This window comes from Eptatretus burgeri, chromosome 1 (genome assembly GCF_056783735.1).
Source record: "Eptatretus burgeri isolate ZD-2024b chromosome 1, Ebu_testis_v1, whole genome shotgun sequence".
Classification (NCBI taxonomy): Eukaryota; Metazoa; Chordata; class Myxini; order Myxiniformes; family Myxinidae; genus Eptatretus; species Eptatretus burgeri.
The window spans coordinates 139,784,410-139,799,550 of NC_140961.1; the positions used below are offsets into that span (position 1 = coordinate 139,784,410).

Consider the following 15,141-nt stretch of genomic DNA (forward strand, 5'->3'; position numbering starts at 1 on the left):
AAAATAAAATAAAATAATAACCCGGGTTACGTGCATAAAGCAAAAACATACCGACTATTTATAATTTAAAACACCTCACCGCACTGGAAAATGTGGGGACAGGAATACTGCACTTTTAATGGTGGCGACTTGTAATACCCTCTCTCACCTGGAGTGGTGCTACACGATGCACATTTACAAAGATAATTTCCTTCCTATTCACTGTGGTTAATATACCTCGCTCGACATCCTGTTGATTTAATCTGTCGTTCTACCTATCAATGCAGGTCAACACTAACCCTCACCACAAAGTTTAGCAATTTGATCATGTGTCCACAGCTGTTATTGAAAGAAACCCCCATACTCCATGCTTTTGGGCACGTCTTCTTGTGACTCGATCGGTTAGTGGATCGCCACACAAATAAACCGGGTCTGTATTACTCTGTTCAGGATGTGCTGAGTGAAGAGAGAGGTGGCTGGTAGAACGACGAGGGGTGATGTTCTTTGGTGACATTGCTCAGTTGAGTTTTGAATCATCAGTAAAGGGTGACGTGATGACGTCACAGATCGATAACGTGATCAACAGTCTTGCTGTAAAAAATTCCCATTTAAATCAGACTTGAGAGACGTCTTTTTACCATTCGATTTGCAGCACTGAATGTGAAATCAGTGCAGCACTGCAGCACTGAATGTGAATGTGAAATCATGTGAAATCAATTGGGTTAGGCCTTGGATAATCTTATGGACAGAAATGTGCTAACCAATGAAACAACCATTTGACAAATGACACGGTGAAGCTGAAATGTCAAAATGAATAGAATGGTCTCTAAGCTTTAATCTGTCATCCAAAATGTGATTGAAATTTGTGGTTTATAAAAACCATTTTGCTTTAAACGGTGATTGCATCAAGTATGCGTTTTGGATGCTACAGTGATTGCTTCATATGTTTTTTAATTAGGCGTGTTGGATATACAGGGTATGCCAAGAAAAAAAAACAAATCCAAAATACACTCATTACCTACCTCTGCCACCAAAGGTGGAGGAAGATATGTTTTCACCCCTGTCTGTGAGCAGGAAAGCTTAAAAAGTTATGGATGGATTCTGATGAAACTTGATGCAGGTTGGGTGTGTGTCAAGGACTAATTGATTTGATTTTGATGAAGATCCAGATACTCGAATTTTTAAAGCGATTCTTCACCATTGAGAGATTCTTTTTTTTCAGTCATTCTTCACCACAAAAGCCAGAAGACAAATGTACCTTAAATACGACTCTTATATACTGTTGCGGTTCTCCGAACCACATGCACACAACAGATAGGTGTCCCAAGACAGTTATTCCATTATTATACGTGTAGATAGTCCCTTTCCTTTTGTCTAGTGGGACAACTGGTGCCTGCGTTGCGATGATCTCATAGCTAGGTTTGCTTACATCATTTTCTTCTTCATTCCGTCCCGACTCTACTTTTTGTCTGGTTATTCCTGAGGTAAATCAGCCACGTGCGCCTTTGCTGTGAGGTGGGCCCTCATAGAGGCCAGCGCGTGCGGTGCCGCTGTGAGGAAACTGCAGCACAGAGCCCTCGTTCCTGAGCGAGTCCAAAACCCAACGTGTGTAGCGAGTCATATAGTGCGCTTAGCAGTGCGGGATTATCGACTCGAGCTTCCGATGATCTGGGGAAGATTGCCGGTTGCATTAAAATGGCATGCGAAAGAATACCTCTTAAGAGGCTGCACGAATGGTGTTTTTCACAACACAGGAAACACAGCCAGCACGACGCCCACGCTGCACGAACCGCGTACGGAGGCCGATAAAGACGACTCCACACCATGTTGGGCGGGATGCAAGTGTGTGGAGTAGAAGCGGCTTGTTCCTTTTCAACCAAATATTTGACACATATTGGTGTTCGTCCCGCGCACACGCTAGCAGAGTCGTGCAAACGCGAGTGCTGGCCACGTGCGTAATGGCCGAACCGCGTGCACTGTATGGAATGTGCTCGAAGGCAGACACGTACGCCGCTCGTAAAACATGCATGGATTTATCCATAACGATGTACCTTCGGCCTTCACTGGCAGCAGCGGATTCCCCACAGATGGTGAATGTCTTCTCGTCTCCATGGCCAGCGAAGCTGCGATCGAGCCTGGGAATGCACAGTGCGGGCTGCTTGGCGCGCGCATTGATCGGCACTGGTCGGACGCCCAAGTGGGCATGCAGGACCCTCGACCGGTGGCCAGGGTACGACCCGGGGTTTTTTGCGGGACGATTCGCGTGCCATTTTCAGTGTGGGCGATTCGTGTCATGTCGTGGGGTCGGAGCGAAATATATTCACTGTCTGGGATGACCTTGCCGGAAACGAAGTGAGGCGGTTTCCGGCCAAAGTTAGCGGGCCACGTGAGGGGTCGGGGCCAATCGGAGCACCCAATTCAGGTGATGACGTTTTGCTTTGGGGTGGCCCTCCCCCCATGCTGCAAGTCCTATAAAGGTCAGAGCAGTCCCTCTGCCTTTCTCTTTCGCTCACTCGATCTGGCCTCGCCCTCTTCCCTCGGCACGACCCACCTCCTGCTGTCTGGACTCCGCCTCCTCATCTCCGCCCACATGACGTCAACCCCACCTGCCTACCTGGTCCTACCTACCACTCCATCCATGCACCCTGGACCCCGCCCCTTCTCCACTCAAGCCCCTCCTTCCTGAACACAGTCTCCATGTGCTCTGCTGAAGCCAGAGACGATGTGCCAGCTGTTGGGTGCCACACTATGGAGCACCCCCCCCCCCCCGAAACGTATTGGTAACGCGTCGTGCTATCAAGCTTAAAGGTACCAATAACGTAGTCTCAACTCCTTTCCCTTCCTGGTTCAAAACTTTCTCTTCATCAGGTTTTCTGTGTACGTGTGTGCGTGTCCTGGCGCCTGTCTGCCTAAGTAAGACTGCAGAAGATCGTTATCATTATTATTTTCGCGTTAAGTCTGCTCTGTGTCCCCTTTTGCAAGTTGCCTGTTTATTTGCTGCACCACACCTCTCTCCCCTATCTCTGCACAACACACCCCAATAAATCCTGATCATACCACATAACTTTCCTCACCCATTGTTAATAAATTATTTTGAGGAATGTTCCCTGCTCGTTTTTGTCTTTTCTTCCATTGATCCAGCATGGTCCGAATCCTACTTTAGCCGGGACTTTATTCCCAATGATCCTTTCCTTTTAGCCGGTACGTCCTTGGCAGTGTCGCTCGGCTGCATGCGATCCGGAAAAGTGATCCGGTTCGGACAAGGCGTACCGAGGGTGTGTTCCCCTGTATTTAAACCATGTTATTAATTAGGTAACCCGATTAACCCATAGACAGGAGGGCCCTAGGTCACGCGGTTGAGTTATTGGCGACCACCGTGGGTTAAGCGACCCACCGCGTCACAGAATTATCCGTGTGCGACTGCCTACAATTCTGGGGAGTCTGGTGGGAACTGAGATAGCTTCCCCCACCTTGTGGTCTTCTCACCCGACCCACGGCCCACAACAATACGAAGTAACAGTAAAACAAAATGTCTGACAAAAAAAACACAATTATATATATTTTTTTAATTTCCAATCTCCCCCAATATCCAAGCCAGCACTGCTGATTTTGCTCCAGCTCTTGCATCGTCCTCACATCCATACCTTTATATCAGAAATCTTGCGTGCCAAAGGAATGTAATGATTCAGTGTGAAAAAGCCACCGCATCAACATCCAATCAATCTTTCTCTCTCCACTTGATCTATGCTGTTCACATTAAGGTTGCAGAGCTTTGAAAGCTTTTTGGGGTGGGGGGGGGGCTATAATGTTGAAAAAATAGATTGCTAGGCCATTTGGAATAGTGCGTACATCTCACCTACGATGGTATTGTTCTTTTATCATGCAAGCATGAGTTAACCACTCGATTTGATCCTCTTGGGCGACAGGTTTGGAATCCACCCGGTGGCTGGCCGCATGCCATTTTTTTTTTTGTCAGTCAAGTCAGGCCAGATTAGATCTGTGACAATGATAATTGAGGTAACACTGGTCAACGAGCATATTATGAGACTAAGGATTTGTCACTCCTTCGGTGTCATTTCCATGGTCTCTGTTGATGCTCTGACTGAGGCGAGTGTTCTCACTGTGAAGGATGCATTCTACGCCACGCTCGAGTCGATGGTTGATCAGTGCCCCATTCGAGATACACTTCTAGTCTTGTTGGACTTCAATGCATCAACTGGAACTGATAGGGATGGTTATGAGACGTGTGTTGGTCCCCATGGGTCAGGAACTATGAACCAGAATAGCACTAAGTTCCTTGACTTTGCAAGAAGTCATGGACTTAGGGTGGCTGGTTCATGGTTTCAGCACCTACAGGCTCATTGCTGGACTTGGTATTCCAACGCTGGCGGTGTGGCAAATGAGATTGACCATGTTCTCCTTGATGGTCGCTGGAGGATGATGCAGAACTGCATGGTCTACTGGAGTGCTTCGTTCCTCAATACTGACCACCGGCTTGTTGTAACAACACTGAAGTTGCACCTTAAATCCAGGGGAATGGTACCATCCCAGCCTTGGCTGGATGTTGGCAAGCTCAAGGATGAGAGGGTAGCTGAGGAGTTTGCGAACAATCTGAGTGGAGATTTTGGGGGGGTCTGGGTGCTTTGGGAGGTCCTGAAGAGTTGTGGAGTGCCTTCAAGACCACCATCCTTGATATTGCCGGTGGATGTCTTGGAACTCACCGTAGGGCAAAGAAGAATTTTGTCTCTCAAGGGACACTGGATACCATTGACCAGAGTCACAGGGCCAGGCTGAATGGTAGAGCTGAGCTGTTCAAGAAGCTGAGGCGTAAAACTGTACGTGTGCTGAGGGTGGACAAAGAGGCCTCTGTGCGAGGAATTTGTGAGGGGGTAGAGCATCACCTGTGGTCAAGTGATTCTCGTCCTGCTTACACGGGAATTCGCGCATTGCGTTCATCCAAGCCCATCCCTTGGTGTACTGCAGTTAGAGCAGAAGGTGGTAGGCTATTGACAGAGGAGTCCGGAGTGAAGGCCCGCTGGGCTGGTTACTTTGAGCGGTTGTACCAGGCTGATCCACCAGCTGTCGAGTTGGATGTCAGGGGTGTTACAATCCCTGTTGCTGAACCTCCAATCAACTGTGGTCCACCTTCGCTTGTGGAAACACAGGCTGCGGTGAACCTGTTGAAATGGGGTAAAGCTCCAGTGATCTGTAGCATCCATGCTGAACTTCTCAAAGCTGGTGGAAATGCTGCACTCATGTTGTTGCATGCAGTTCTGTGCTCTGCCTGGAACACAGGCATCATCCCAACTGACTGGAAGAGGGGCCTTGTTGTCCCTCGCTGAAAAGGGAAGGGTGATCGCCAAGTCTGCAACAACTAACGAGGGGTGACGCTGCCCTCAGTGCTTGGCAAGGTCTTTGCTCGGATAATTATTGATGGGGTTCGCCACCATCTGCTTGAGCACCAGCGTCCAGAGCAGTCAGGCTTTACACCAAGGAGGTCAATGTTTGACTATCCTTACTCTTCGGGTCCTCACCGAACGCAGATGAGAGTTTCGGCAGGGGCTGCTTGCAGTCTATGTTGATCTCTGGAAAGCGTTTGATTCAGTGAATTGGGATGCCCTCTGGAGGATTCTTGGTCTTTGTGGGGTGCCACCAAAACTGATCGATCTGATGTCTGAACTATACTCTGGTACTGAGAGTGCTGTGAGATGTGGTGGTACCATCTCTGGCTTATTTCCAGTTGTTACTGGAGTTTGTCAGGGGTGTGTATTGGCCCCAACACTTTTCAGCATTTTCATGGACTGGATTCTTGGAAGGATGTCGGAGAGATCGAGCTGCGGTGTATCGTTTGGGAATGTCAAGATCTCTGACCTTGATTTCGCAGATGATGCAGTCATCTTTGCGGAGACTTTAGATATCGTTTTGGCGGCCCTCAAGGTGCTGAATGAGGAGTCTAGGCCGCTGGGATTACGGGTTTCCTGGGTCAAGACTAAGATCCAGGCTTTCAATGATATCTTGGATGCTGCTGTCCTGTCTGTTCCTGTTTGTGGTGAGGATGTTGAGGTTTTGGAGAGATTCACTTGCTTTGGCAGAGATATTCATGTCTCTGCTTGCTGTGAGTCAGAGGTCAATAGACGTCTGGGTCGGGCCTGGGGAGTCATGGATTCACTGGATAATGGGGTGTGGCGCTGCCGGTATCTTTGCGGGAGGACGGAAGTCTGAGTCTTCAGGTCCTTGGTGCTGCCAGTGTTGCTCTATGGATGCGAGATTTGGACTCTGACCAAGGAGCTTAGATGGAGACTTAATTCCTTTGGTACCAGGTCTCTTCGGAGAATCCTTGGCTATCGCTGGTCGGACTTTGTGTCCAACAAGCGGTTGCTGAGAGAGACTCAAATGAGATTTGTTACCTGCATCATCCGTGAGCATCAGCTGCGGCTGTATTGACATGTGGCTCGTTTTCCTGACCACATGCCTCATGGTTGCAGCAGGTTTTTCGGCATCTCAAGGAGATGGGGATGGGCCAGGCATCTGCCTGGGGGATGGCTAGACGGAGGCCCCTGGAGTACCGGCGGAAAGTGGACACAGCGATGCACTGCTCTGGTGCATGCTCTCATACCTTTAGGGCCACAAAAAAAAAATACCTGACCTGACCTGACATTTGATCTATGCTGTTCACATTAAGGATGCAGAGCTTTGAAAGCTTTTTTGGGGGGGGCCTATAATGTTAAAAAAAATAGATTGCTTGACCATTTGGAATAGTGCGTACATCTCACCTACGATGGTATTGTTCTTTTATCATGCAAGCATGAATTAACCACTCCATTTGATCCTCTTGGGCGACAGGTTTGGAATCCACCCGGTGGCTGGCCGTATGCCCGGTCAGTTGAATGTTCTGCTGGCAGAGGCTGGTGTTCCGTACGACATTGTGCTGGAAATGGATGAGTTGAACTCTGATTTCCCAGGTAACCAATCAATTGCACTGACGAAGTGATTTGTATTTTTGTTTTGTTTTAAAAAAAAAATAAAAATGTGTTCTTACTGCATCGAGACTCGAACAAAACCACTTTGATTCGCAAATGTCTTTATTAAGAGTCTGAGAAGTTGTAAGAATATCTTTTGAAATGAAGAGCTGATATCGCATCTCAAAAATGGGTGTTTTGAGAGAATAAATATTTTGGAAACTGGGACCATTGGAGCAGTTGCTCAAAGAGAGAGGGGAAAATATTGGTGTATATTGGGACGTGGGGTCAGGCACTGCTGCCTCTGGCTTGCGGGCAGAAGGTAACCACCCTGAGGCCAATAACTCTACAGATTTTCAATGTCCAACATGTCCCGAAGCCGCCGCCGGGAAAAGCTCACTGAACCAAGCAGCACCCGTATCCCCTCCCGGGCATCGCCGGGTAGCCCCTGATAGTGGTTTATAAAACTACAAGCCTTGACTCCTGTTTTCCCTTTCTCTCCATAAAACCAGGGTGAAAGGATCATTATAAAATGTGCCTATATGTGGGAATACTTCGACATCGTAAAATAAATTTGGATCATTATGAAGATGAAAAAGGAAGGTGCATATTTCACCACTTATCATGTAGCCAAATCAATTTGTTAACTCCGCCACCGCAGGTAGATGGAGGTTATGTTTTCACCCCTGTCTGTCTGTCTGTTTGTGAACAAAATATCTCAAAGTTGTGGATGGATTTGGACGAAAGTTGGTTGAGAGCTTGTGGGTATGTGACACCGACAAAATGATTAGATTTTGGTGGCGATCTGGATCCGACAATTTTTAATGTGAGTTTTTTTTTCACCACATTGAGAATGTCCTTCTCGTTCACACCTGGCATGTTCCTTGCATGAAATGTTACCTGTTTATAAGACTTAACATTGGATCATTATTTAAAACGACTAAGTTAAATGTAGATGTAATGCCCTTTTTTCACTGGTGAAACACGAGGTGAGGAATTTGCATAACAAGCACGGTGCTGCTGTTCACAGAAACTGACCTTGTGTTAGTGATTGGAGCCAATGATACTGTGAACTCGGCCGCACAAGAAGATCCTAACTCTATCATCGCAGGAATGCCTGTCTTGGAGGTCTGGAAATCGAATCAGGTATGACCGGATTAGGGTGCTCAATGTTGAGAATGTTATCGTTTCATTTTAAATATATGTGCATCAACTCGAGTCTCATGCCCAAGTCGTGTAATTGTTGGTTACTCTTGACATCACATGTTGTGACTTAAGCTGGTTTGAGTTTCTGTGAAGTATTCATGTTCAACCTGAGATGTTCTTTAACAATTGTGGTAAAATTTTTACTGCTTTAGTATCTTCAGCAAATAATACATTCAATGAGTCTTAGATTACACTTCCTCAAAATCCATCACCCCTAACACTGCTGCATGTGTGCACCTGATAGGTCATTGTCATGAAGCGATCGCTTGGTGTGGGATACGCAGCCGTTGATAACCCAATATTTTACAAGCCTAATACAGCCATGTTACTCGGGGATGCCAAGAAGACATGTGATGCCCTCCAAGCTCGCATTCGGGAAACTCTGGAATCTCCTTGATATCTCCCGATTGATGTCTGAATCGAGAAATTGCACAAATGGGTGTTGCGGTCACTCCCACTATTATCATTCTTTCCCTTTTTCTTTCTTTCGAAATTTGACTCTGGGATCGTTCCCTTTTCACCCTTTGTGTAAACGGCCTCATATCTGTAAATGCCTGTCTGTCGTGTCTTACTTCGTAGTTTTAAACAACCTTGAGATGCAATGTGTTCCACATCATTTCCTATCGGCAATTTCTGCTTTGCAGATTCTATGCCATCGTTATTATTTATAAGCAAGATCAGCATTATTGTTAAAATCTCATCTGACTTTGTTTTGGTCTTATTTCGTCGAAACAAAGTTTGACAGTTTTTGAAGTCCATTACTTCTCTGAACTTATCAAAATGTCAATTTGCATTGATATTTTATAAAATCTTAACTTTTGTGAAGTGATTGAGGATGTGTTTGGCTCATGAAGTTTGGAAAAGTTCCAGATTAAGATGACTCCAGATGTTGGACTGAAGATGCTTCGATAAAGATGTTCCCATGCTTCAATCATGCACTAGTTGAGATTTGCACGAAAGCATGACGCGTGTTGCTGGCACGAAATCATTACACGCCACTTGCTTTATCCATTAATATGACAGGTGAAGCATGTTTTTCATGGTCTTGTGCAATTTGACCATTTTTACTCATGTTGTTAGCATCTCTTCATTTCTTTGAAGGATGCTAAAAATTGACAGTTTATAGCTAAAGACCGACATTCACGGTAATGATTTTCTGCAAATTTCTAGGAGTCGACGTGTATTTCAACGAGTCTGTGATAGGTCATAAAACCAGTTATTCTCTTTTGGGGAAGGGTGAGGGAGAGGCAGAACTGAGTCTGATCTGAGAAACCATCCCAAGCAGAGATGTATGCTGTGGAGTGACTGCATAATTTATGACAAATCCAAACACCAAAAAAATCCGTCAGTCCTTGCAATCTTTCGGACACACAGCAAGCAATATGTTATTGTGTGCCCCTAAAAACATTACGTTCTCAAAATGCCGTTATCTCAGATTATGACATGGTGCTTGCTGGGTTTAAACAGTGGAATTAGTCTCTGGTATTATTCCGTTTGAGGGATTGGAAGTTTTTAAATTCTTCATTTTTTTTTTGTGAACATTAATAACATCGAATACTTCCTGTCTGTGATGCTACCCCGGGGACTACAACTGTTGTGCTCGAAATAAATGACAATTCTCACTTTAACATTACTTCAATTTCATGTTTCCTTGTTTTGTTATTTTGATTGCCTGTGATTTAAATCATTAAGGAAAAAATACACTCAATTTTTACCTTATCTCTCTGGAATTGGAATTCCAATTAAGGTATTGTCATCGTGCACCGTCCGTCCTTCCATCTGTCTGCTATTTCCACTTCTCCGGCCAAAACGCTGGGCCCATTCGGCTGAAATTTGGCAGCAACGTTCCACACCTGACTGGTCACAGAGATTGCAAAACTCGTTCCGCTCAGGTGAGTGTAAGTAGATCACAATGGCCAACTTTTTTTTATATACATTGTCGAGGCTCGTATGAGAGCTAACACACAGCACACAACAAGGGGGGCAGGAGAGGGAAGGACAAAACAGAGGGGAACAGAGACATTAGGAGATCTGTGGAAGGGAAAGGGATGGGGCAAGGAACACGGAGTATACAAGATGGACACCACAGGGACTTTCAGTACCTAACATGACAGGGAACTTTTGGGAAGGAAGGAAAGGAATTTGAAGGAGGTGGGTTTGGGGTTGATTAGCGGGGGTAGAAAAGATCGTGGTTTTGGATGGGGGAAGATAGGTGGTGGTGAGCAGCTGTTTTGAAGACCTGGAGGGAGAATGGGATTGAAGAGAGTGTGGGAGTTTATTCCAAAGGTGGGGAAAAAGAGGAATGAAAGAGTGAAGGTGAGCAGTGATTCGTGATTTTTGTAGTTTTACCAGAAAGGAGTTGCTGGCGGACCTTGAGCGCTCTGCTGAAATATGAGGGGGACAAATCGCAGACAGAGCCGGGGGGGGGGGGGAGACCGGAGAGGAGACGGTAGAAGACAGACCACCGACCTGCCTGCGGTGAGAGTGTGAGGCCCAAAGACTCGGCCTCATTGCGGGAGATACCATTGATCCTAAATGCCTTGATTTCTACAGCGTGAAGCAGATAAAGGTGAGAGGCAGGAGCATCAGCACATTGGGGAGAGCAGGACTCCATCAGGCTGTGGATGAAAGCTTTGTATGTGGTCAGGAACCCAGGTGGGCCGACGAAGGACTTTGCATGATGGAGGATTCCCAGTCAGCGACTGGCTTTGGAGGCCAGGTTGGAAAAGTGGCTTTCCCAGGAAAGATCATGGCAGATAGTGAGACCAAGAAGCTTGTATGAAAGGACTTCTTCCAGAGGATTGTTGAGAAGTAGATTGGTTGGCGGAGGGGGGTGGGGGAGTGTGTTCGAAACGGTCCTTTCGGAGAGAAATTATGAGTGTGAGATTTGTCCGGATTGAAGGACATGTTCCACGTGTTGGACCAGTTTGTGATTTTATCCAGATCTGCAGAGAGTGAAGAAGCTGCTGCTTGCCGGTCTGAGGGATGACAGATGGTACGGCAGAGGGTGGAGTCCTCAGCAAAGGGAATTTTGGGTCTTTGGGGTCTATTGGGTCTTCAGGTTCTTTTGGGTTCTCTGAGTCTTTGGGGTCTTTTGGAGTCTTTAAGGTATTTTGAATCCTCAGGGACTAATGGGTCCTCAGGGTTGTTTCGGTCATTTAGGTCCACAGAGTCATTTAAGGTCCTCAGGGTTGTTTGGTTCCTCAGAGTTGTTTGGGTCTTTTGGGACATTGGTGAGGGGGGGGGGGTCTTTTGGGTCCTCTGGGTACTTTAGATTAAAACTTACTAAATTTATTCAAAAACCTTCAGACCCAACAGTCTGAATGCTACCAAATTTGGGTTACAACATTAGGGCAGGCTCGTGTGTTAAATTGTGGAGGTCATGCCGATCACATGACCGGAAGTTTGTCAAAATTGGGGACTTAGTAAATTGTGAGGAAAATCATGTAAACTCCTTCAAAAACCTTCCTCTCTAGATCCACCAGTTACAACAGAATACTACCAAATTTGGGTTACAACATGAGGCCAGGGCCCAGATAAGCTACCTGTCCAGTAGTCCTATTTTTATTTTATAAAAACAAACTCTTTCGCCTTCTTATCTGCACTATCTTGGCATTTGCTTTAATTGGAAAGTTAAGAATAGTGGTGACTTTGTGAAGAGGATAAGGAAGCTTAGAATCTACTAAGATGAGACGATGACATATTTAGATGTGGTCTCGCTTTTCACTGACGTCCCAGTTGATGATGGCCGTGAGTGTCACGCTAGATTGGTTGGAACATCCCAACAACTGGAAAATGGCTGGTCATAACAGCCAGTTGAATGCCAGAGGATGTTGTGAGCATGCTAGAGAAGTATCTACAGTCGTGGCCAAAAATATTGGCACCCTCGTGCTTTTTTCAAACTACTCGTAATTTTCTCTAAAAATACGTTTAAATTGACAAAAGTATTTGGTCTCCACAATTCTTTATTTCACTGTTAATATGACAACCTTTGTTTTTGATTCAGAACTTAATATAACCTTTTAAATCAGAAAATAAAAAGAAATGGCATTGACAAAGTTATTGACACCCTGGACTTAATATTTGGTAGCACAGCCTTTGGACAAAATAACTGCAGTCAAGCACTTCCTATAGTCATGAATGAGCTTCCTCCACCTCTCTACCGGTAGTTTGGCCCACTCTTCTTGTACAACCTGCTCGAGTTCTCCCAGATTTGAAGGGTGCCTTCTCCCAACTGCTGTTTTCAGATCTCCCCACAGGTGTTCAATGGGATTTAGATCTGGACTCATTGCTGGTTACTTCAGAACAGTCCAGCGTTTTGTCTTGAACCATTCCTAGGTGCTTTTTGAAGTGTGTTTGGGGTCATTGTCCTGCTGCAAGACCCATGACCTTTGACGGAGAATCAGCTTTCAAACACTGGGCTAAACATTGTGCTCCACAATGCCTTTGTAATCTGATTTCATGATGCCATGCACACATTCAAGGCACCCAGTGCCAAAGGCAACACAACAACCCCAAAACATCACTGAACCTCCACCATGTTTGACTGTAAGGGAAGGTGTTCTTTTCTTTGAAGGCTTCATTTTGTTTTCTGTAAACAGAGATGATGTGCTCCACCATAAAGCTCTAATTTGGTATCATCTGTCCACAGGACATTCTCCCAGAAGGATTTTGGCTTCTTCAGGTGTGTTTTAGCAAACTCCAGTCAGGCGTTCTTACGTCTCTCTCTCAGCAGTGGGGACCTCCTGGGTCTCCTACCATAGAACCCCCTTTCATTGAGTTGGCGACGGATGGTATGAGTTGAAACTTGCGCACCTAAAGCCGCGACGGAAGCCCCCAGCCCCCCTTCCCCCACGCGCGTAAAACGCCCACTCGCATTGTTCTGCACTGTAACGCGCCTACGAAAAGTGCCACACCTTCGAGGCCACGACGAGCACCAAGCGTTAAGGACATGCATGTGAAATGCGACATGAACATGCATGTGAGAGCACCTGATGGGTTAATGACGACAGACTGGTCAAACGTGCCCAATTAAGCAATGCACGAATGGAGGGAACATGGCGAGGAACTCCGTCGGACCGTGGGATGATCGAACGGCCGCATAGTCCATGAGCCAGACCAGATATTGGGGTAGGGGAGATATAAAGTTGAATAACTTTGTAAGCAATGGTCATATAGTGACATATGACCACTCAAAATGTTGGTAATCTGATCCTCTATAGTCTATATCAGCGTTTCTCAACCTTTTTACCCTTGTGGAACCCTTGAAATAGTTTTCATGTCTCAGGGAACCCCTGCATAAAATTTATTATATACCATTATTGATATCTAGCTCTTTTATATTTTTATCGTAGTTCACGTGGTAAGTATAATATATTTTTTCCGGATACCTGGTTTAAGGAAAAAATGACCCCCTTTTTGTCAAACTTATTGGCAATGAAAAAAAAACATACTGCTCGTTTATGAGACCTCACACCGAGGTTTTAATTCACAAAAAAAAAAAAAACTTTTTTAAATAAAAAAAAAGACACCTCATGTAACTTGATAAACAAAACTTAAACAAATAAAGCTGAAGCAATAAAGGTAAACAGAAGAACTAACCTTGAGAGAGAGAGAGAGAGAGACTTCGCGCTAGGAAACAGATAAGATAGATGGACACCGTGCGTGCGTCCCGTGCTTGAGTCAGTCACTCAATGATACACGAATCCGCCGCGTGCAGGACGTCCACGAACCAGTGAGGGCGGTTTCACACTGGCGCCATATAGACATCGTTAAATACATTCCCTATGGTTGTTATAATTGCAAATAATATAAGAGGTTGAAGCCTCTATTATAATAACCAAGGAGTTTCCAACAATATGCCGTACGTGTATAGTAAAATTACGAATATTAAATCAAACAAAAACTACTCAAAAATACATTAGCCTATTTATTACTGTTTCTCGCGGAACCCCGGTTGAGAAACACTGGTCTCTATGTTTGGAACTACTATATGCTAATGCGTTATGTCGGTTACCAGAGGTCAAAAGGTCACGAAATTTGACTCTGCTGAAAAAATCTGACCACTTGTCAAATATGCCATCACAGTGATGTGTGCCGTCACTTCGATAGGCGTTAAGCTAGGCGTCACATCTGCTGTAATCTCCCCTCCCCTCTCTCCCTCCTCCCCTCTCTCTGCCCCTCCCCTCTTTGCCCCACCACCTTATCCCACCCCTCTCTCTCCCACCCCTCCCCCTCTCCCTGCTTCACCACCCCTCCCCCTCTTTAAGGGGACTGTCATAGACTGATGATTTAGTTTTGAATTTAAAACGATTTCCCCATAGGGTAGCATGTACGAATCAGATTCAGAGTGAGCCGACTAATTTGGTACAAAGGTCGCTGCATGTGTGAGCATGCATGCATGCAGGCAGGCCTTTGCCAGGTAGATAGCATTGGTTTTGAATGCTCGCACCTGGTTTTATAATGAACCCGGCACTGAAAATGAAAATGTTGCTGTTTGGTTGTGTTTCATCTCCCTCCCCCTCCCCTCACGGTGCCTTCTCTTCCCCTCCCCTCACGCCACCATCCCTTCCCCTCCCCTCATGCCACCATCACTTCCCCTCCCCTCACGCCGCCATCCCTTCTGCTACCCTCACGCCGCCATCCCTTCTGCTACCCTCACGCCACCATCCCTTCTGCTACCCTCACGCCGCCATCCCTTCTGCTCCCCTCACGCCGCCATCCCTTCCCTCCCATCACGCCACTATCCCTTCCCTCCCCTCATGCCGCCATCCCTTCCCCTCCCCTCACGCCACCATCCCTTCCCTCCCCTCATGCCACCATCCCTTCCCTCCCCTCACGCCACCATCCCTTCCCCTCCCCTCTCCTCATGCCGCATCCCTTCCCCTCCCCTCACGCTGCCATCCCTTCCCGCCACCATCCCTTCCCCTCCCCTCACGCCGCCCACCCTTCCTTCCACTCACGCCGCCATCCCTTCCGCTCCCCTCACGCCACCATC

The 15,141-nt window shown here is 46.3% G+C and overlaps 1 protein-coding gene across 4 annotated transcripts in view; it reads left to right on the forward strand.

The window, feature by feature from the left end:
* NNT (nicotinamide nucleotide transhydrogenase) overlaps positions 1 to 9,777 on the forward strand; it is a 149,555-nt gene extending 139,778 nt beyond the window's left edge. For 3 of the 4 annotated variants that reach the window (XM_085845195.1, XM_085845186.1, XM_085845204.1), the window contains one exon: positions 3,906 to 4,788. In XM_085845195.1, coding sequence (XP_085701321.1) covers positions 3,906 to 4,773 — 868 coding nt within the window. In that variant the 3' untranslated portion in view covers positions 4,774 to 4,788. Of the gene's footprint in view, positions 1 to 3,905; positions 4,789 to 6,822; positions 6,942 to 7,968; positions 8,085 to 8,388 lie in introns of those variants that run through there. The other variant, XM_085845213.1, reaches the window with a different exon arrangement.
* The last annotated feature ends 5,364 nt before the right edge of the window (positions 9,778 to 15,141 follow it).